Below are 23272 nucleotides of genomic sequence, written 5' to 3' on the forward strand. Positions count from 1 at the left end.
AAAGGTGTAAAACGTGTTTGACACCCGGCTTAGGCTGACAGACGCTGCGTGTCGCACTCATTCACGGCGGAAACGGTTGATATTTACGATCACCAACGTCCCAGTAAACGCACGGCCTCAAGACGCGACCGGTTCAGTCGGAGACTTTGCTGCCGGAAAAAGCAAAGTGGACAGGATACGTGCGTGCGGAATTACACCACAACTGACCGCTCTGCGGACAAAGGCATCGACAAAAACAACGACAGCAGCGGCAGAAGGAGTGGCGACGGTCCCAGTCTAAAAATAGAAGGTACGAAAGTGGAACGACGCAGTAGTACCTGCGTTGTCTTCGCGCTGTTGCGTGCAAATCTAGCACAGCCGCGGAGGAAGCGGCCACGGCAATGCTATGCAAAGGAGTAGTCTCTGTGATCGCTGTATCACTCCGCGATCAAGGTTCGGCTTTGAATTTCCGGCACTCGCACCTCCCGAGACTGAGTACGCATTCGCTAAGTACCCTTGCATACTTAAAAACACCGCGGAAAAACAGAGCTGCAACTTTTAAAGCTCACTCATCATTGAACTATTTTCTCTCTCGCAGCGAACGGGCGCGTCACCGTACTGCCCGCAACTCCGCAACTAACGAAGAGTCCACGGTCGCACTTCTTTCGAGTGCAGGACACGCGTGATGGAAAGGGACCGCAGGGCCTGATAAAAAAAAAAAATAATAATAAAAGAGCTGTCCGCGCATCTGCTGCCGCTTGTCGCTATTCGGTCGCATAGGAGACAAACCGACGACGACAGTTTCTATTTTTCCTTTCTATATTCCCTCCTTTTTCTCCTTGCATTGGGCAGTGCGCGGCAGCACTCAAACGCGAAGCGGGAAACCAGAATTTTGTGTCAGCGGACGAACAGCTGTTATTAGGTGTGCTTTGGCGCTCAGAGGCGCTGTGGTCCAGTTTGTTGTCGCACTTGTATACATTTTCACACGGTTCGCTGTTATTGTTTGTAGCGAATGTGTTAACTTCGTGTCGTGCGTGGAGCAGAACACGACGCACGAGTTGTCAAGTGCTCGCTGCGGCGAAAGAAGAAGTGTTTGCGTCGACATGTCTCTTCTTTCAACCGAACAAAAAGCTCGTTTGACTGCTTGGCTGTGGTGCTGCCTGATGCTACTCGGCGCATGTAAGTACTGCGGCAGTCGTAACAATCGTCAATCCGTTCTATATAATTTCGGTAAATTTATAAAGGCAAGGTCCGCTGTTATTGGTATCAAGCTTCAAAACGCACGTGGTCAGCTGACGGACTTTGCTCTTTACGACAGCAGGTGTTTTCACAGCTTACAGCTAGCTTAAAAACGTGTACGGAGTCATTAAGAAGATCCAAGCAAATAAGATTTATTTCAGAATTGCAAAATCTGAAAAGGCTTATCCTTTATTTCTCGGCAAATAAGTGTATTCGTGTTCTGTGCTAAAATATCCGCATACGATTTCTCTTTATTTTCTCTCTTCCTTTTCCGGTTGCTCTTGTCAGGCCATGGACACAGCCACTGGCATTACGGAACAAAAGGTAAGAGCTGTGTTCTTTGTCTTTACTTTGCGCGGGCAAGCAGATTTAGGGTTCTTAGGCAGAGTCCGAGCTGTGCGATTGACCGCATGTATATCACACAAGGAATTTTGTCAACTGCTGAGTTATTAGAGAAATTATTCAATTGTTCCGACCTCAGTTTGTTACAATCTGCGGGAAAACTAAGAAGGTTTGCATGAAATCATGAAGCGCTGCGTGGTTAGCCGTCAGCACTCTCTGCAGAGTCTGCACAAGCATTGATGTCATGGAATAACACCGTATACTCAATACACGCAATCAAACTTTGCTGTGTGCAGTTCTATGAAAATCCAGTGGTTCTACGTGAAATACCGCTGAATTCACAACGACGTTTGAACGTTGTGTCATGCGCATATAGTGTAGATTCACCTTGTGTTAACCGGAACTATGGTCGACCTGCTGCGTACGAGTTAGGCCTAAGCTATCACGCTTTCATGGAGCTATTTCACCACACGGTGAAGATAGAGTCGTTTGATAGAGTGCTAATTTGTAAACGCTTTACTTGTTAAGCACTGTTCCTTTCCTGCAGTTGACGATAAAAAATTCCTCTTGTACACTAAGAGGATGTCCTGTCAGCACCATGGTACCTAAGGGAATCGCTGTCGGACTTTCTTTCGGTTAGTCACTGGCTCACTGCCCAGTTCGAATATATTTTTTTATTCTTCATCGGTTTCAACATATCGGGATTGCGAGCGTTGGAAGTTTTATTGGTCTTTTTAGATAACCACATTGGCCTTCTTGGTATGAAAAAAAAGAAAACGAAGATTGGCCGCAGACCTAGATCTCGACGCACATGGCATAGAACCCAAGGCAGTCAAATTATTTTTGAGCCCTTCGTAAATGCCTCTATGGCAGCTGGCACTATTGCTACAGAACATGCAAATTTTGTTCGTTCTCTTAACAAAAAGAAAAAGAAGCTGAACACATTGTGTAGAACGACTTTTTGGAAGGACGACACACTGAAGAACGCACTGTGCACATTGTGCACTTTTTTTGTATGTCGAAACATGGGCGCGCCGCAGTATAGTGACTTGACGGACTATTGTTGCCGCTATTGTTGCCTATGTCGTTCAGCCATCTTTCTCCGATGCAGCCGGTCATGATAGATGAGTGTGGGGATATTCCGAAACATTTTGCTTCTGAAAAGGAAGACTGATGTCGCGTCTGATTAGAAAAAGGCTGAGAAGCATTTTTTGGTCGAACAATTTCCTATTGTGTCGACCACTAACTCGACAACGAGTTTCCGTTGCTGTAAATATGAAGCTATAAAATCAGTACGAGAGATATGGCCCAGAGTCTTCTTATTTAATCTACGCCGGTGTCGGCAGCATGCTTGACCATTGCATGTCCGGAACAAAGGAATAAAAGCGGAAGGGGGGAGAGAAATTGTTCTCAGTGTGTCGTGAGTGAAGCACACTTGAAATATGTGCTGGCTTGACAGGCTGCCGAAGTTTATATACAGATATTTCCCGATCAACAGCTTGCATGAGACAACTTGCGCAGCTGTTACTGTATGCGCTTACACTAGTAGCTCTGTATTATGCTGAAGTTCTCGAACTGGTAAGAACGATGAGAATAATAGCTAATATAGCATTAGTCAGAGTAGTAATATCAGCAGTGCAGAGTACCGAGGAACTGTGACTCATACATAAATGCTTTTGCTCCGGAAGAAAAACCAAGAAAGGGGGAGGGAGGAGTCTGGGGGAAAAATAAGTGTAGGAGTGAAGGAGCAGGACTTTTTGACGGGTTAGTTGGTACATGATCTTGATTTTTTTATAGAGCTGAAGAAACACCACAGGAAGAAAGACACTTCTGTCCTTTTGTGTCTTTCTTCCTGTGGTGTTTCTTCAGCGCTATAAAAAAATCAAGGAGTGAAGGAATGTTTCTTTCCTGTGAATTTCTGAGCTTGGAAGCCGGGTTCCCGTGGCCTGAAAAAAGAATAAAAAGCAGCAGTAGCAGCAGGAAAAACAACAATGCGGTGTGGATGATGAGTCAACGCCTAAAGCATGTTCGATGATGAGAGGCCTTTCTTTAAAGGAAACAACATTCCAAAGAGTCCTGATAAAGAATGCAGCTGCCGGGGAACAGTTATCAAAAGCTTCCCCCAAGAAGGGGGAACACCATAACAGCGCAGGTGTTGTCTTCTTCCTTGTCCTTCGTCTCCGCGCTGTTATTCTTAAAAAAAAAGGGGAGAAGGACAAAGAAACAGAGTAACAACATATCAAGCCAACCACACCTGCCAAGCCCATTATCTGAAGAAAAGTATTCCAAAGGGAACCAAACTAAGAAGTTTCTTCTTACTTTCGTTTGGTTACTATGTTCCAGGCTGTGAAATTCACACTGACGAAACATTCTCTCACTCATTGCCCTACTTCTTTCCCCCAAACCCTGGTTTTTCTTCCGAACCAAAAGCGTATTTAAACTTCCGCCAGTGATGATCGCTCTGCCCAGACGAAGACAACTCCAATTGTCGAAACATTTTCTCTGCAAACTGAGCTGCCCCGCAACCTTTGTTCAGTGCTCTTTCATAGAGATCAGGTGGTAGGTATTCAGAGAGAATATAGACTCCCTGAGATACCAACCACCCTGACCAGCAAGTTGCAAGGAACCAAAGTATCAATAGCGGAATAAAATGCAAGCGCCGTGGTAATTGTCTGTGACGTAAGCACTCATGACGGCGATAAAGTGGCTAAATAGTGAGATACCCGTGATCCATTAAGCCACGAGATTACTTCATTTGTTATTATGACCGGGTTTAGAAGTGTGCTTTCAGAGCCCCGAAACAAGTAGCTTTGGTGTGGCCCGTTTTGCTAGCTTCGATATCTGCGCGGGACGATGCCGTACTTTTCATTTTGTCGTCTATACTGCCTTCAAAATGAGATTGAACTACATCTTGAATTACGCCTGTTATTAAACAGGTAAGGAATTGTGGGTTATTACGTTCCGAAGTAAGACTATGGTACATAATTTCACGGTAAGTATGATGCTTCGGACTAATCTCGGTTGACTGATGTTCGGTACTGAAACCGAATTTGGCTTCTATCAGAACGTACTCGCTTGAAAATACTTCGCAAGAATTATGCATCTACGGCGAAAACCTACCTGCTTATAACGCTCGACTACTATATGCGTTTAATCGGTAGAACGTCAATACGTTTTCATATTAGATGGAACAGTACGTATTCTGTTCGACAAGCGCCATTCCACAAAATCCACGAGTCTCTCGCTGCAACAACATCCTGCAAGATCGCGAAGGGCTTAAGTTTGCTTATGTTTTTATCTGTTTACGACACTGGAAATCAGTAGAAAGTATTACGATGGTATAGGTTGGACAAATATTGCACGCACGCACGCACGCACACACACGCACACATACACACACAAAGATGGTAAAGCACTTAAGCTACTCCTTTATGAGTACTACGTGAAAATGTTAATTGAAAGCATTATCATAGCGGAGACGTACTAGTGTAGACGGATACCAGAATACCGAACGCCGTCTACGTGCGCGCAGAGGCGACGCCTTGTTCCATTCCTAGCTGCCACTGAGCGTACGCAGGAGTCCGGTATACTGCATGCTAAACGTATGCTACAGATATGCTAAATTTAGCTAACTCCCCCCCCCCCCCCCCCCCCAATTGCTAAATCGGGTCCCTTTGCGGACCCTCGTTCGCATCCATTTACTACGTTACTTGTTTCATCAGCAACACTGCATTTGTGGCCCTATCAATCCATGCGTACTTAATAGGCGTGTGTAGCAAATTTCCTCTGCCGGCGTTTTTCGCGTGTCGAGGCCACGTGCCATCTCCCAGGAGAGCCGAAATTATGTGAAACTGGCGTTACTTGCCACCTCAGCCATGTCACGTGACCTCGTGAAGTCACACACACCTGCTGACCAATCAGTGCCCGGCCTTGCCAGCCGCCAACTACCATCTGGCAGAACCATGACTGTGAATTTTCTCTCACAACACCGACATGTCGATGCCTGATTTTCTGAGGAACGAGGCTGCACCGTTAAAGTGCACCACGGAATCAGCCTCAACGAAAACTTCTCTAGTGGAGATTTCTCTTTTACGTAAACATAGGTTTTTTTTTAAAATAAAAAAAATGAATATTCAAGATCGTCAACGCGTCCAATCACAGGTGTATAATTGCGTAGCCGTGGTTAAAGCGAGATGAAGATCTTTATGCAAACGAAGCATTTGCTCTGCAGACTTTTCATTTTACGTATTAAAGTTGACCTGTATTACCCCAGTTTGCCGCGTTCAAATCACCAACAGGTATACAGGCCATGGAATGAAAAGAAGCTGCCACATTCTCTGGCCGTTTTCGCGAACGAAGTTTGATGACGTCAAGACAGCTTTTTCAACGTCAACATTTGAGGCTATAGGCTACACCGCCGTCAGCTTCCTGTTTCCATTCATTTGCAGTGATCACGGTGTCATTTTGGTTCATTTGTATTGGAACGCTTATTACTGCAATAATTTCCCGGTGTACGGCGTCTAAACGTATAGGGGCTTGGCGTCGAGAAATAAATGGGAGCACGGCTTGTAGCAGTGTGATTGCAGTACATTTGATCCGTAGAGTGGAGCGGGGGACGGAGCGTCACACGGTGATTGGTAGACCGGGTCACGTCACCTGCCTGCTTGGCCAAAACCCACAGTGGTTGCTCCGTCAAAGAAGGGGGGGGGGGGGGGTATAATGGTTGGTTGGTTTGTGGGGTTTACCGTCCCAAAGCGACTCAGGCTATGAGAGACGCCGTAGTGGAGGACTCCGGAAATTTCGACCACCTGGGGTTTTTTAACGTGCACTGACATCGCACAGCACACGGACGCCTCTTCGTTTCGCCTCCATCGAAACGCAGCCGCCGCGGTCGGGTTCGAACCCGGGTACTCCGGCACAGTAGTCGGGCGTCTCACCACTGCACCACCGGAGCAGGGGGGGGGGGGGGGTATAATGTTAGCCCATACTTTGCTGCATGAATTGCGTTGATCGTCTATGAATCTTATTTTGTTGCTGACGTGACGAGATTTTTTTTTTTCGAGTGGCTGGGAAAGATGCTTCTTCTCTAAATATAATTTTCTCAGTAATAAATACGTAGTTGTTTTTGAACAAACATGAACGTAGCTACGAAGAGCGAATCGGTTTTCACTAAGAACAGAAATTGGATGAAGCTCTCAGTGCCTGATCCTCTGAAGCAGGCAGACTTGCTGCAGAAATCCTGGTCTTTCAGTTTTCTTCTATTTGGAATGGATAAGCGGATGACGTACTTGTTTCACTCTGCTTCTTCCGCAGGCGTCGATGAATGGCCCCAGCTTCATTTGGACACGGAGAACCAATGTGGGGGCAACTTCCAGTCACCCATCGACATCAAAACTCACGAGACCATCTACGACCAGTTTGTGGGCCCCCTGCAGTACATCAACTACACGGAACGACTGCGACGCGCCAACATCGTGAACAACGGACACACAGGTACAACCGACCTATCCCTGCCTTACCTGTGTTATCACTTTGGAAGCGTAACGCATGCTCACAGTCATGCGCGTTGCGGCCCTTTATAGGGCACTCTCAGACGTCTTGCAGTCCACGGTGAAGATGAAGTGAAGCTCATGGGAATAAAGTCTATATTCATCAATTAGTGAACATAAATTGGCTAAGATGGTGAAACGTGAGCTTGTTTTTGCTTTGAGTAAATGGGTTCTTAAATTTAAAGAAGGAAATGTAATAATTGGAAGAAATAAAGGAATATAAATATTGGGGACATTCAAGCTTCATTCAAGGGAAATTCAAAAGGCAGAAGCGGCCTTCGGTACTCTCTCATTGCAGACATGCTAATTAGCATACGTTCATAGGATAACTCTTTGCGTAAAGAACCGCACGATGCTTGTAAGTTCCCGCTCGTTCCCGAGGCGTGCAAGCCTACCTGTTTAGGCCTAGTCGGCATTGTTCTAGGCTCGCAATCAAAGTCCCGCTTGAAACATTAATTTTCTTTAAGTGAAGAAAAAAAAGAGTGTTTATAAAGCTAAATAGCTTCAGACATGCGGCAACGTTTGTGTGTCAGGTTTCAATCGATCTCGGTCCATGCGTGACGTCACGTACCGCGTGAGCTTTGTGGGTACGTGTTTGAAATTCTCACGCGGGTTCATGTGGCTGTGACGTTATGACATTGTCGACCAATCAGCAGCAGGGCCAAATGCTACGCAAGAAATACTGAGTGTTACTCAGGACTCTTGGGTCCGGAGTTGGACACGCTACCCATAGGCTATGCAGGCATGGTTTTTATATCTATATTGGGTGGTCTTCCATATACTGTGGTAGCTTACGAATGTATGTTAATGAGTATTTACAGGATAACAGAGGATTAAAAGGTTAGATATACAAACGAGTAGAAGTGCGTATACGCGAAAGAGGAGTCACAAAAGATGCCGGAAGACAAGAGTCATTAACGATGTCTCGTCGCACCTTGAAATGCCGAGCTTGAGTGTCCCCCGAATCCTTTTAAGCTCTTCGAGCTGTAGTAATTAGTAAATAATGATTAGCTGACTTCTTAATTATTGGCTTCAATAACAGAGTGTCAATACGGAAGTTGTAGAAGGTCTTGAAAAGCAACTGACTAATTTGCACTAAGCTACCCTTTACGAAAAATAGCTTTTTTTTTTCTTTTTGTGCTGGTGCAATAGCACAGTAAGATAACTCGTACTATAAAAAGCTTCCACGTGACAGCGGCGCTACTTCAGCATCCCAAGATGCATTTCGGAAAATAAAATGGGGTTTCCTCGAGAGTTCTCTCCCTAATGTGACTATGTGACTTTGCTCTTGCAGCGGGATCGCGTGATACTTTCTTTGAAGGCCATAAATAAAGCTTCGTGAATATTACATTAATTGGTACAAACGTTGCTGTAGGCTGTTTTTGAAAACTATGTACAACTTTTGCATTGAAATCTTGTTCCTGAAGCTAGTAATTTTAAAATTAGCTAATTAGTTTTTGCTAATAAAGTTTTTAAAGACAAAAAAAAAAATACCTGCAAACTACAGGACAACCGACTCGACTGAGCCCTCGCTGCTTTCATTGGTCCTAGACTTCCGTGGTTTTCAAAAGTGTGGTTATATATATATATATATATATATATATATATATATATATATATATATATATATATATATACGAGAGAGAGAGCGTAATTAAAGAAAACGTCTAAAAGTGCAATAATTGGGCCTAGTTGGTTGTACGCCTTGAAGAACCGCGCTAAAGTTTTACCTACGAAATACAGAACGAAGACACAACAACAACGCTGTGTGTTGTGTCTTCGTTTTGTTTGTCGTTCGTAAAACTTTAGCGCGGTTCTTTAAAGAGTGATTAAAAATCATGGCTCCGATTAGTTCGATCTCACTTCATTTGAACTTCCGATTTATTCGAAAGGAAGGTTTTTCCTCTTATTGAAGTGCCTTTTAAAGGCTCCCTTCAATTCGAATTTCATTTTCAACGATCAAGTTTTCTCCTTAGATCGGGGTAGAACTGCGCGGAAGAAGACAGGACAAGAGATATGCGAACAATAACGACACTGCGACCGCTTTCTCCTACATTTAAGTAGGAGTTATAGAGAGCGCAATTATGTCAAAATAATTAGAAAGCGTTGACAATTCGAAAGCAGAACGCAGATTCAACGTGTGTGCGTTTTCCTCACTCAGTCGCTGCTGTCTAAGTGAATTGGACATTTCCCGCAAAATAATTTCCAGCGGAGGTTCATCCTAACCTAAGTCCGGCAAGCTGACAGCTGGTAGCAAAAGTGTAGAGGAATTAAGATTTCTCATTAGGTGTGACTGGCTGACTGCACAATGTCGCCAAATAGAAGGGACCTCCTATAGAGGCGGATGCATTTGTGCCACAGGTTTTGCATCTCAGCACAGTAGCGACATCAAGACGATCCACCAAAAGCGATTAAAGTTAACAGCGTTAAGAAAAAAAAAAAAACCCTGAAACACGCTTCGTGCAGAAGATCCGCACCGTGAAACACTATAGTTCGCGTAGACGCTTGCTTTACAGGCAATAATTGGTCCGAACATTGAGTGCCTGTCAGGCTTGGTACTCAGCATTTGCATCTGAGGGCTACGTTTGCTCTGTGGCTGACAACTTGTATCTTACGCTTTGGCAAAACAGTTATGGTGAGCTCGGATAGGAACAGCCACGCCGCCGTCACCGCTCATGGCCTTCCCGGAGCGTACAAGTTTCTCCAGTTCCACTTTCACTGGGGATCCAGTTCCACGGAAGGCACTGAACACCGCGTCGATGGCCGGCCATTCGCCATGGAGGTAGGTCGTACAGAAAGCCGCGGACTCTCGGCAGCATGACTGCATGAACCCCGAGCACGTAAATGACACTTAGAGCTCAAAAGACGATGCTAAACGGGAACCTTATTCGAAGGTTCCTTTTGTACTAACATAGTCGAAATAATTTTTTTCGCGGACTAGCGGCCTGTTCCAGCGAAGTTATGTTATAGTGCTCTAGGAGATTGTTATGTCATCAAGAAAAGCCAGATAAGCAGATACAAACGGCAGATATACGCGCTGTCCGGCACAAACCTGCTGAGTTTTTTCGCGTGAAGTCCATGCTCGAGCGCTCCGGAGCATGTTTCAGTGGAGTGCTCGTGGTAAATTAACGAAACAAACTCCGCGAAATATCTTTTCATTTCGATTTCACTTACATGCCTTTTGTTATAATTTGGGCTTTCGATTTCTGCCCACGCATATAAAGAGCGCAGTCATCTCCCTGCTCGCTCGCTCACACACTAAATCGCTCATTTAGTTATGCTCCAATTTTACGACATGTTTGATAGACAAGCTACACGGTTCCATTATTAAACGTCGATTTTGCGGGTTCCTAACGCTAATCTCAAAACTAAAGGCGCGCATAGAACCCGGAAGATGTCGCCACCTCCCAATCAAGCGTAAATCAAGCTTCGGGCAGTTCTACTTTGGCTTTCGTTACGGTGCAGCAAGCGGTAATTCCCTTCGTTGTTTCAGATGCACCTGGTGCACATGAACACCATGTACGCCACACCAGAAGAGGCGTACAAGCACCGTGACGGACTTGTGGTGGTCGCGGTGTTTTTCGAGGTGCGTACATTTCCTTTCCACTGCCGTCGAGAGTGCTAGATATGCTGCGCAGTGCATCGTATTGACTCTGTGTACTGTTTGTTTCCTCTGTACGTTTAGCGTGAGGTAACTCTTGTAGACCGGTTCCCACTAGCAGTTATACCTCCCGGCGAGACATTTTCTCTAGACGAGCAGTGGGTTTTGAGTGTCGCATTGCTGAAGCTCTTATGCTTTCGCTGACTTTCAGTCGGATGATTTCCTATACTACTGTTCTTCACTGCCTGCGCGGTAAGACGTCTTAGACCTCTTCCTTGATTAGGTTATGTACCATGTATGTGAGACCTTTATGAAATATCAAAAGCATTCGGTTGACACATCGCGCTGAAAGTTTTTTATATACCTGGTATCTCAACGAACACTCGAAATTAGTACAAATTGAGTTTGAGACTTAAACCATTTTTTTCCGAAACAAACTCTCAGTCATGAGGGGCGTAATTTACTATAAACTACTCTTATGATTACGTATAAAGTTCATTAAGACCCATGACATATATATATGTCTGTGTGTGTAATTTATTTGAAATAAATGCACCGTTATGTTTTTAAACTCTTGGTGATTTATTTTACATTTATTAATCAGTTGTCATCAACTCTTTCTGATATATATATATATATATATATATATATATATATATATATATATATATATATATATATATGCAGATCAATTAAGGGGAAATGAGGGTGCTCGTTATAATACATGAAGGAAAGAAGCCAACAGTCGGCCGACTGTTGGCTTCTTTCCTTCATGTATTATAACGAGCACCCTCATTTCCCCTTAATTGATCTGCTTGTAGCTTACGAGGGTCTCGGTTCTGGCAGTCTTGAAGCCATAGGTAGCGTAAGAGGGTTCTAGCACAGCTTTCGCCCTCGCTCTTGATCACGTTCTACGTGACGCTGGCGGTAACAAAGGACGTTCCACGTCCGCCGCTTTGGCTGAGGGTGGCGCTGGTGAACACTCTCAAGGTTCGTATACAGACAACATAAATACCCAAGCAAGTAGCAGGGGGGACAGCGGCCGATGTAGCTCAGTTGGTAGAGCACCGGACGCGATATTCGGAGGTCGTGGGTTCGGCTCCCACCATCGGCACGTTGTTTTTTCTTCTACTTTGTGTTTAATTATCTTTCCCCTAAGCAGATTGCACTACTAATTTCTGTGATTATCCAAGGAAACATTAAAAAAAAAAAAGACATAAAGTACCATCCCCAACGCTTTCTTTGGCCTCGCCGACTGTTGGCTTCTTTCCTTCACATATATATATATATATATATATATATATATATATATATATATATATATATATATGCTTGCGAAAAAGACGTTCTTGGCTGCAGAAGAAATAGCGAAGATCATTAACACTTCATTTATTCTTCGTTGACGTTTCACCGGGGTCCGATCTTTTTCAAGACTCCGAGTCTTCGAGTCTTGAAAAAGACCGGACCCCGGTCGAAACGTCGACGAAGAATAAATGAAGTGTTAATGATCTTCGCTATATAAATATATATATATACTCATTAACAACGTTGCATGGATAGTGCCCACGAGGAGTTCCAGAAAAGCCAATTTTCTCGGCAAGGGACTTGAGGGTGAGGTGCGTTCTGTCATACAGCAAATGCAGGTAATAAGCAGGAAAGTCTGGCTTAGAAATTAACGCTACCTTGGCTTTCTTTCGGACGACTCTGCATTTTGTTTTCTCACAGATTAGTCTCGGATTCAGGTTAGTCACAGAAGTCTATCGCGATCATTTTTCTTACCCACTTGCACGGTTTAGTTATCCTCGCTAACTTTCTTTTAGCCGCGCCTGACCTTATACATGTAAGTTTTATGATTTCTCAATTCTAAGGGTCTAGATGTCTCACATCCATGTTTTAACATTTCTTATCTCTAAGATGTCTTAAATGGCAAACAGGTCTCAAATAAAAAAAAACCATAAATGTGCACTGAAGAACGTTCTACAAAATTCAATTTTCGCTTTTATTTTGCTTTCTGAGTTTACGTGAATAAATAGCTTCAGTCGTAGACAACGTAGTCGCAAATTGAGCCCACTGCCAAAAAAAAAAAAACAACAACAACAAACAAACAAACAAAAAAAAACCTCCTCTTTGATTTGGCGGGACGAAAACTTATCACTCTGCAGTGGCCAATGAAAATCCTCTAATCTGTGAACGCTCCCTAAATAACCTTTATTGGTGTTTTTGGATACGGCGCAAATACTATTTTCATAGAACCTTTACATATTGGTGGTTCATAGAGCATGCCACTTAAACAACAGGCCCAATGCAAGCGAACTATGTCCACAATATCACTCCGCGTATTACTCCGCCGAGAGTAGAGTAGCAAGCCACCACGCGAGCGACTCCTCCTACTCTCTGCGGTGAATTAAAAATGGTGGAGGGAGCCGGAACGTTTTATCTGATGTTAACAGCGAAATTCACCCCTGTATCAATGATCCAAAGTATATAAGAATGCTCGGAGAGTGTAGATCGAGTTCCCGCAATTAAAAGGCGCCTTCGAAATTTTATTTAGTGCGCCTTCACTCTGAACTTTCGCGTAAGTGTTCTCAAGGGTTCCCGCGGTTCTCTCATCACTGGAATACCTAGCACGAAGCCGCGCAGTCCTACATCTTTCCGGTGCGCCGTCCGTCTAACGCAGGCCGGCAGGCGAGACAACCGGGCGCTGAACAGCCTCGTCAAGGCGCTGCGTCACATGCACGACGGGCACACGCTGAAGGCGAGACTGTCCAAGCCAGTGGCGCTGGCAGACCTGCTGCCGCGGGGCGCACGGCAGGCCTACTTCTACCGGGGCTCCCTGACGACGCCGCCCTGCTCCGAGGCGGTCATCTGGGCAGTGCTCAGGAACCCCGCGAAGATCAGCGAGGCACAGGCAAGTTTCACACATCCGGAGGTGTCCTTCATGCCTGTATTCCTGACTAATGACAGAGTAGCACTCTCACGGGTTCGAGAGGCGGAATCTTTTTTTTTTTTTTTTTTTTTTTTTTTCAGCCGTCCTGTTCCGATGCATTGTTAGTATTGTTAGTAGCCACCGCTTGCTAGGACAGCGGTGGTAGCTGAAATAGATAATGTGGATATTTAACTACGATAGCTGATCCTTGAGAAAGAGGCGAGGGAAGGAATCTGAAGAGCAGTGACGCATATATGTCCTCAGGCCCGATTTCTGCCTTCACAGGAGATCCACCGCTTTCTTTAATAAACGAGAGTTCTTCGATCAGTGCGGATCAAATATCTCTAGCGTGACGTATATTCGAAAATATAAGGGGGGGGGGGGAGGGAGGGGAAAATGGTGCAGTTATATAAGGTTATAGGGAAGCACGCCTGGTCATAAGGTAAGAGTAGATCAGTGAAACGATCCTTAATTTACCGAGCGCGAAATGTCGACAGAAAGACGACGCGAAAATTGAAGGATCTACATGCGTTGCCATGTGATCCCGTAAAGCGGTCCTTACATCTTCGGTACGGGGCTTAATACGTCGCAGATGACTACATAGCGTTACTCAGTGTTCAACATGCTATACATTGAGTTTCCAAGATTTATTACCTTCGTCCTATATGCTAATTTGTGTGTGTGTGTGTTAAAGGCTATTCCTTTTTTCTGCATAAATAGCACTAAATTGCTCAAGTGTAGCCTCGCGTTCTGTTGTGTAAAACTGTATATGTTCTAGTCCGTCCTTACCATCATTAACAAAGACATGGTATATATATATATATATATATATATATATATATATATATATATATATATATATATATTTATATATATATATATATATATATATATATATATATATATATATATATATATATATATATATATATATTCTGTAGTACGTTTCTGTAGTTGTGTAGTTTTTCTGTAGTATATTTCTGTTGTCTGTAGTTCTGTAGCACTTTTCTGTTGTAACTACAGAAATTTCTGATGTTACTACTGAATGTTCTGTTGTCACAACAGGTCTCCCGTCAAAAACCGCACAGAAATTTTGTCGTAACATCAAAAAATGTTCTGTAGTATTTTCCGACTGGGAACTCTCTCCTTTGTTCTGTATTTTGAAATAAAATTTGTTATAAAGGGAAACAACCAATACGCACAACAAAATACAAACGAAAAACTTGAAGCAACGTAAGGAAACTGCACAAGGTGACTGAACTACATTCGGACACAACTAGAGAAGAAAGCGACAGATGCCCCTCAAAAGCGGCCATTCAGCCAAAGGTGTGGACCGACCTGCAATCGCTGTCTCGATTGTCGCCTTTAGTTTGTCAGTTCCATCACCTCGTTTTTGCCTTGGCTGTTCGAGCTGCAGTGTCATCGCATATCACTCGCCTTGCTTCTACCTCGGAGGTCTGAACCTACTAGTTTTTTTTATCATTTACGTCACTTCCTGGATGTGACCGTATGTCATCGCAACATGTGTGGTAGGGTCTCTTTGGCAGCAATGCGAATTCGCTCCCAATCTCGAGCTCGCAAGATTTGAGGTCAGGTCGAGGTCAAGATTTAAGGTCAGGATTTAAGGTCATTAAGGTCAAGATTAAGGTCGAGGTCGCAAGATTTAAGGTCGCCTTGCGAGGTCGCAAGGTCATTGCGAGGTCAGGACCTCGCAAGGCAAGGTCAGGATTTAAGGTCAAGGCAAGGTCATTCATGACATTTCAGCGACACTGATCGGAGGTACTGAAGTAAGGTGGCATGTTGGCTGAGTTGGGCTATACAGGGGCGTTGTTCATCTTCGGAACAATAATTTTGACGTCGTCATAGTTTGTTTATGTGATGCACACGCTTACTAGTTTGCCTGTACTGACGTCACGCATGACGTCGTTTCATGCAGAGCAATTAGTGTGTTGTCACAGATTGCCATGGCAGCCGCGCCCGCCTTTTTGGGACGGCGTCGAGAACGCAAAACTGAGGAAAGAATCAAGAAGAGCTAACAACTCTGTGAAACGTCTTTGTTGCGCAGCTGGAGGCCTTCCGTGAGCTCGAAGTGGGAGGTGAGGACGGAGACCACCAGCCACACCACTTGGTGGACAACTTCCGACCCATTATGCCGCTGCACGGACGGAAAGTCTTCAGGAATTTCGCTTTCAAAGAGAGTAAAGACGATGGCCACGCTACGAAAATTAAGATGCCGGTTTAGAGTGATAAGTAAACAAATGTATGAAAGGTTGATAGCTGCCCTTTGTCTCTTTCTTTGTAGAAATATTGGGTAACAAGTAAGAAAGCTTTACAATAATAAACCGAAAAAACAAAAACTATCCTGACCGGGGACGAAAAGAAGACAACAGCAGCTTCGTTATACCCATCCGTCTCCTAAATTGATCACTTGATAATGCATCGTACATACGTTTTAGCGGTCGTCAGCCGAAAAGGTCTGCGCACCATTCTCACTATCACAGAGTAATAACAGGATGAAGGAATGGTGATATCAGCGAGCTGTAGCTGGTTCTGTACAGTAATATAATACTAACTACTTCCATGCCATTCGCTGTAGGCTCAGGAAAACTACTGGCGCACCCTTCGCCGCAAAAATGATTGCACCCTATTCAAGGGGGGGTAGGGAAAGTAAGACAAAGCATAAAATGTCTCACGAGGTGTGGATGTCTTGTTCAGCGTTAAACGCTTTTAGATCTCATTTCTCGGCAAACTTAGACGAACACGCTTCCGAAGTGGTGCGGAATATGAAGGCTGAGTGTTAGGCTGAACACGTAGTCGAAACATAGGTCATACGTCTCGGAAACAACAGGAAATACATCGAAATCATTTATGCCTTCATAAACCAGTTATGCTTTCATATGTGATGATGCCTTCTTTGTAAACTCAAATACTTTATAATTAGATTATTAATTATTAAACTGCTGCAGCATGATTGCGATCATAATCATGTCCTACTCATAAGTAATTCTCAGTCTAACTAAATCTACTGCAGGAAAAAAGCTTTCCAACAGACCTACAATCAGTCTTGTCGTGGGACAGCTTGTCCCACGTTATCGATGCGAACTTCCTATTCTCGTGAGCCAACCTGAATGTCGGCCGCCCACTGCTTAGTCTTGCCTTACTTTAGAACCAAGTCCCCTGCACTAAGGACCAATGATTATCTTTCTATCTCATTATGTTTCTTGCCCATTTTTTAATTCATTTTGAGATATATATATATCACTAACATCGCTTCGATCTTTGACCCAATTTCCAAGAGCATGCATCCAGTCGTTCATCAGGATAGGCGTAGTGCCATGGCGGAAGACTTAACTAAGACTCACCAGGACAGGATGAACACCGCCTCTGTAGATGCGGCAATGTATTTAAACGGAAGAGATGCAGTCGTGACGGTGGCCGATTCACAGCTAAAGGAGATCAGCGCCTCGCTTCGAAGTTGCGTCGTGTCTGACGCAGATAGATGAGGCAGCCGTTGCTCTAGCTATCGCTGAGGGTATCAGGTTCGGGCGTTCTCCAGTGATTCTGACCGATTCAGGAGATGCTTGCCGGGGGTTCACTAACGGTAAGATAGAGAAAAAAGCGGCTGCTCTCTTGAAGGCCGGCGGAGAAAGCGATGAAAAACATCCCATAATTTGGGCTTCGGGGCACGACGGCATTGCCGGGAGCCTCCAGAATGATCTCATCGTTCGAGGTTATTCAAATCGAGTGAGGTCAGAGGCTGAAGAAGCCGAGGCGGTGATCGGTACCTACGGAGATATTTTGTCGCATTCCCAGGGAACCAGAAGCCGGTATCCCCCGCCTCACAATATGTTAAACAGGGAGCAGTCAGCATCATGTCGTAAGCTACAAACAAGCTCATATCCATGTATTTCAAATATACAAGATGTATCCGACCATATACAGGGACATTTGTCTCTGGTGCGGAGAGAAACCCACACTTTATTGTACAACATGGGTCTGTCAGAAAATAGGCCCAGTGCCCATAATCCCCAACGCCATGCCGGAGCAGTGGGACGCTGCGCTATCCAGCAGGGAATCGAAAGACCAGCTTTGGCTTGTTGAACGGGCCAGCCGGCAGCAAAGGCCGCGGGAGCCCTGGAATGAGGACGCAACCACGAGAACTCTATATTGATTCTTTGGAGTTATAAATTTATATATATATATATCTCCGTGACCCACTATGCTGCCTTCTTCTAGTTTAAGTCCTCCTCCGTGGTGGCTCAGTGGTTAGGGGGCTCGACTGCTGAATCCAAGGACGCGCGGGATCGAATACCGGTCACAACGGTCACGTTTCCATGGAGGCAAAACGGAAAGCGCCCGTGTGCTGTGCGATGTAAGCGCATGTTAAAAAAATTCCAGGTGGTCGAAATTTCCGGAGCCCTCCACTACGACGTTCCGGATAGCCTTAGTCACTTTGAGACGTTAAACCGCATAGATAAAACTATACCACCGAGTCGTTTAATTTAGCACTTAGCATATTCTTCTCTGTAACTCGCTGCGCTCTCTTAGGTAAATTGCAACCCTTTCCATAAGCATCGAAGTTCTCTCAAATCTATGCAGTGTTATTGCACGAATTAAAATGCCGAAGTCAAATTATTGAGTTATAGCTGAGGTTCTTGAAATATTTCGCTCAGTTTTGCTTTGCTGTCCACTCGTATTACTGACGATGCGAGCGACATAATGGTACCGTCTGTCACAGGCTGATGGCGAACGACGCGTGGCAAAGGAAACAAAGATGATTTCTTGATGACTATAGTTTCACTCCAAAGAGCATGATGCCAGAAGACAACCTTTTACAGATGTTTTAAAACAGCAAGAAAGATACCTATGATGAAAATTATGCAGAAGAAATGTAGCAGGACCTTACTCCTGATGATGGTCGAGCGATTTTGATCCAATGTTTCCGCCACCAGCCGCGGTGGAGCAGTGGCTAGGGCGCTCAACTTCTGTGCCCAAGGATGCGGGATGGAATACCGGCCGCTGCGGCCGCTTTTCGATGGAGGCGAAAAGGAAGGCGCACATGTGTTGTGCGACGCCAGCTCACATTAAGGAAACCCAGGCGGTTATAATTTCTGGAGCCCTTCCCTACGACGTCCCTGATAGCCTGAGTCGTTTTTGGAAGTTAAACCTCATAAACTAAACCAAACTGTTCCCGTGTCTCTTGCTCTCATTTTCTATGTTCCCGCCAAAATACGATATGCGATATTGCAGATAACAACAGAGCAGTTAGCATTACTCTTTTCAAGGCTCATATACAGGTGCCCGAAACGAGCTCTGGGATGAATACCAAGTCTCACTGCCGCGCGCCGAAATTCCGGCGCTTACCCACTCTAGACACCCGCGATGCCGCCAGGGACGCGCATATCTTTCCATTCATTCATTCATCAGGATGACATGAGGCCTACGTGATGTCATCCGCAAAGGGCGACCGGCACGGCATTCGTTATGTGCGTGGCCGTGTGAGCGGGCGCCGCAACCAGCCGCAGTATTCATGATTCAACTCGCTGTGATCAGCGGAATGCTCCTTTCGCATCTTGTCGGATATTCAGCGTGCGCCAGCGAAAACCATGCGATCGAGTGGATACACCCGCGGACTTCGTGGAACAAGAAAAAAAAACAAAAAAAAAAAACGACGTTCCCGATAAAAGGTTCGACTTTATGAAAACATCGGCTCGTGTACAACTGGGCTTTCTGAAGTGCGGTCTTAAGTTTCGTGCCAGGTAAAGCAATTAAAACGATTTAATAGTAAGCGGGCGAGGACAAAAGCCGCCCATGCGTGAGGGTGTCGATGGCCGGCGCGTCGTTTTTTAGAGGGGAGCGAACTGCGACATGACTGTTTGCTTAGCTAGCGCAAACTGTCACCACAGTCGACTTGCAAGTGACGTACGTGTCACAAGTGTATCAAAAATTATCGCTGCTCATCGCGTTGTGGCGAACCTATAGGTTCCATATTATGTGCATATCAAGCAGAGCTACGTTGCCAACACTAAATTTGCAAAACATTCTAACTCGGCGTGCCGCTTATGCGGCGAGCGTGTGACAGTATTTGCTGGACCTTCTGTCACCCAAATTCAGCAACTGAGATGCTTCGCTGGAACAGCGCCTGTGAAAGCTTCAATCGGCACTTTACCGACACTAGAAATGTGCATTTCGCCGCCACGCCTGTTTTGGAATTGGGACAATTAATAATGCGCCGCGTCTTCAAGATGTGTCCTGCTTCAGTGGCAGCTAAAAGTTAACAAATTCGATGAGCTGCAAGTCGTGTTGCGTGCAACACGTAGCTGACCACTTTTGTTGTCGATCTGTTGCATGGGTGATTGCCTAGTTGCAACACCGAACAGGCAATGTTCTTATGTCCTGTGACAGGAAAATGGCGCTGCAGAACCCACGCGCACAATGAAAAGTGGATGTGGAAGTATTTAACACGATAAAAATTTACGGATCACTTCCAATGAATGGCTGGCACCTGATAGCGAAGCAAGGACCGTGAAGACGCAGCGTTGATGGCTGCTGTATTGCTGCTGGTCGTCGCATTCATTTCTTGCTCCAAATTTGAAATGGCCTGTTTCAACAATGAGTAACACTGGGATCATACAACGCAACCCAGTGAACGCAAGACTTGCAAGTGCGCACGTATTGATCTAAGCCAGTGCGAATAGGAAAGGCCATCACCATCATCATTATCGTCAGACTGATTACGCCACTTTTTAGGGCAAATGCTTCTCCCACATCGCTCCAAATAATCCAGTCCTGTGTCAGCTGCGGACGCCTAATCCTCGAAAACTTCCTGAGGTACAGAACCCCCCTCCCAATCTCCCCTCCCCCGCCTTTTCTTTTCTTTTTTTTTTTCATTTCAAAAATATTTGTATAAGCACAAGTTGACAAAATTGACTGCCTTTCGGGATTCACTCATCGTATGTTCCAAACAAGGGGACCGCATCCAACACTCGCTTGAATTGATGTGAGAAATATTCTAAACGTTTAAACTGAATCCAGGAAGATTGATTTGATTGATTTGATCGCCTCATTCGCCAGCGCTCATCCAATTTCCCCGTATAACTTGCCGTGTTTACGCGGCGGAAATTATTGATTATGCTCAGCAAGGCGCACGCGAATGTTTACATGGTTTTATAGTTGCTAGATGAGAACTCTTATGACGTCATCGTCATCATCATCATGGTTGATGTTGGAATGGCTGGCTGTGGAGAAAATATCCCAGAAGAATAATACATTGTAGGGAGCTCTCTATACGTAATTAGGCTTGGGCACTGGCGGAATTTTCTTTCGTAAGGACCACTCGTTACAAACGGAAGCCAAATATCCAAGTAATATTGGGAGAACTTTCGAACGGGTACTTCGAATCCCATCTCGAGAACTGCTTGATGGCGATTCGGCTACCGGAGACGCGATGATAATAGGAAAAACAAGCAGCATGATTGGGAACGTGGAAGCAACCGTGAGAACAACTAAGCGATTCCTTACATTGCGGACCGAAATCTTAGTGAGGACTAATAGTCTGTAGGAACACCTAGGTATCTCGGCTAGGACACTTGCGGAAGTTTCTTTTTTTTTTTTTTTTTTTTTCCCATAAAGACCACCCGTTACAAAGAAGAAGCACCATATCCAAATCCAAATCGAAATGTTGCTCTCGTCAATTTGCGAATTTCGCGCGCCCATTGAAGGACAAACCCATTTTCCCACATCTTTTTTTTTTTTTGCACTATTCTTATAACATTATAGGAAATCTAAGATGGAACTGTTGGGCTTCTACAGCTCTCGAGCGAAAGAGGAGGAAGAGAAAATCAATCGCTTTTCTTCTCTGATTTTCGGAGGGAAGAAGAAAAAGCATTCCGTGTCTGCGAGTATGGCGAAGGGAGATTCAGGGCCCTCCTGGTTTTTTTTCGAAACCCGAGACAGCATTCGTATTATGATGGCCATTTATGGGGTGAGTCATGCTGCGTACGGCAGTAAATATGCTCCTCTGACAGAATTGTAACGATCGACGAGAGGCGTACACGAGCAAATTATCAGACAAGAGAAAAGGTCCTCGCGTTTGAGGGTCCGCCTTGCTTGCGGGAGATACTGACTTTGATGCTCAATGTCGTCGGGCACCGTCCGGTAGTACGAAGGGTGCAAGATTTATTTTTTACTGGTTCATCTCGGCATATCTGGGGTAAGGTATGCCCCAATTTATTTGTAGTTGTTGAAACGTACTCCTTTTTTTTTGTGAATTTTTTTTATTTCCACTCCTGTAATAGCCTGCATAGGCTGACAGTATTAATGAATGAATGAATGAATGAATGAATGAATGAATGAATGAATTAATGAATGAATGAAAGATACTTTGGCGTGTGAACGTATTCTACTGCGTGAGCGGCCACACGGTACAGTATACGCTATTTGGTGCGAAATCTTTAGTATTTCTGTATTGATAATATGATGATAAACGGACTGATTGGCCTGTTGGTATAGTAGTTTGAAGAAAATTCAAAGATCAGGTAAAGGCAAATCACAGGAAGAAAAAAAAATGTTTTCAAGGCACTTTCGACTACTAAAGTGCGATGAGGAAAAATTCTTAGTTTGAAACACCGCTAATTCCTGCTTTACTGAGTCTGCTTCTGTTTGTTGTGTAGCGCGGCGTTCGAGTAAGCACCAAATGAAGGGCGCAGCACGGACGTCTGGATCGCACGCCCGGTGGGGTCCGCTTCGTATCTGCGTGAATCCCCTGGTGATGTCATCGGTCATGACCAGACGTGACGTCATGACCGAATGTGACTCATGATGACGGCAGTTCTGGTTACTATACGCGGCCAGATGTGACGTCATGATGACGATCCGGTCATGACGTCAGGTCCGTTCATGATCGATGAGGTCTTCAGGTGATGACGTCACAATCTCGCGGTATCCCGCGGAATCTCGTGATGAAGTGTGACACTTCTCGAGGACGGACACTCTTGAGCTTAAAAAAAAAACGCTTGTCCAGTCCTGTCGGTCCTTCTCCGAAAGGTTCGACGTTTCAAAGTGGTATTCTACGTTAGTTTAGGAGCCGAGTTATCAATAGTTGTGGGCTCAAGAATCAACCGTAGGGTTTTCCGGAGCCTGTTTGCTATGATGTGATCTGCATAGTCTTTGCGGTGGTATGCATCTTTGCAGATGATCACATTTCTGGCCGGTGTCTCGGAGGTGACATCGGCAGTCGTCGTGGGCAGGAACACGGACTACCACAGTGAGCACTTCGCGTGCAGTCAACTTCTTAACCCCAGACAACCCTCGTGGCTCGAGAGCATTTCACGAGGGGTTAGAGAAGCCTGAAGAAAGAAGAGCGGGGGAAATGGGTACTGTTTCTGGATGGAAACAGCCATGACGCATCAGGGTCTGGACGTAATTATGATGTGCTGGTCAGGTTGCGAGGCCGTTTTCCAAGGATGTCTTGTGTAATTTGTAAGACAAGGAATATATTTCCAGCGAAATGCGCACGCAGATTGACGTGTAGTGTTGAATAGCATTACGCGATGCCACTCTGATGTCATGACATATGTACGATTTGACATTTTTAAAGAGTAATATCTCTGCGCAGGGCGGCCCTACATATGGATA

At 44.9% G+C, this 23272-nt stretch overlaps 1 protein-coding gene across 1 annotated transcript; it reads left to right on the forward strand.

Moving 5' to 3' along the window:
• The first annotated feature begins 662 nt into the window (after window positions 1–662).
• On the forward strand, window positions 663–16116 carry LOC146196945 (carbonic anhydrase 7-like). The gene is made up of 7 exons (XM_084596420.1): window positions 663–1158; window positions 1507–1542; window positions 6874–7053; window positions 9740–9891; window positions 10603–10695; window positions 13388–13618; window positions 15702–16116. Exons 1-7 carry the CDS (start codon window positions 1083–1085, stop codon window positions 15876–15878), a joined length of 945 nt encoding a protein of 314 aa, XP_084452546.1. The 5' UTR covers window positions 663–1082; the 3' UTR covers window positions 15879–16116.
• The last annotated feature ends 7156 nt before the right edge of the window (window positions 16117–23272 follow it).

This window comes from Amblyomma maculatum, chromosome 3, assembly GCF_055883805.1.
Source record: "Amblyomma maculatum isolate TAMU_Amacu chromosome 3, ASM5588380v1, whole genome shotgun sequence".
NCBI classification, from domain to species: domain Eukaryota; kingdom Metazoa; phylum Arthropoda; class Arachnida; order Ixodida; family Ixodidae; genus Amblyomma; species Amblyomma maculatum.

What these genes read in the sequence shown, in the direction of transcription:
- LOC146196945 (XM_084596420.1), top strand. Translation starts at nt 1,083, where the DNA reads ATGTCTCTTCTTTCAACCGAACAAAAAGCTCGTTTGACTGCTTGGCTG. An exon ending in CTGGCATTACGGAACAAAAG is followed by an intron (nt 1,543 to 6,873) that starts GTAAGAGCTGTG and finishes CTTCTTCCGCAG; the next exon opens with GCGTCGATGAATGGCCCCAG. An exon ending in CGTGAACAACGGACACACAG is followed by an intron (nt 7,054 to 9,739) that starts GTACAACCGACC and finishes TTGGCAAAACAG; the next exon opens with TTATGGTGAGCTCGGATAGG.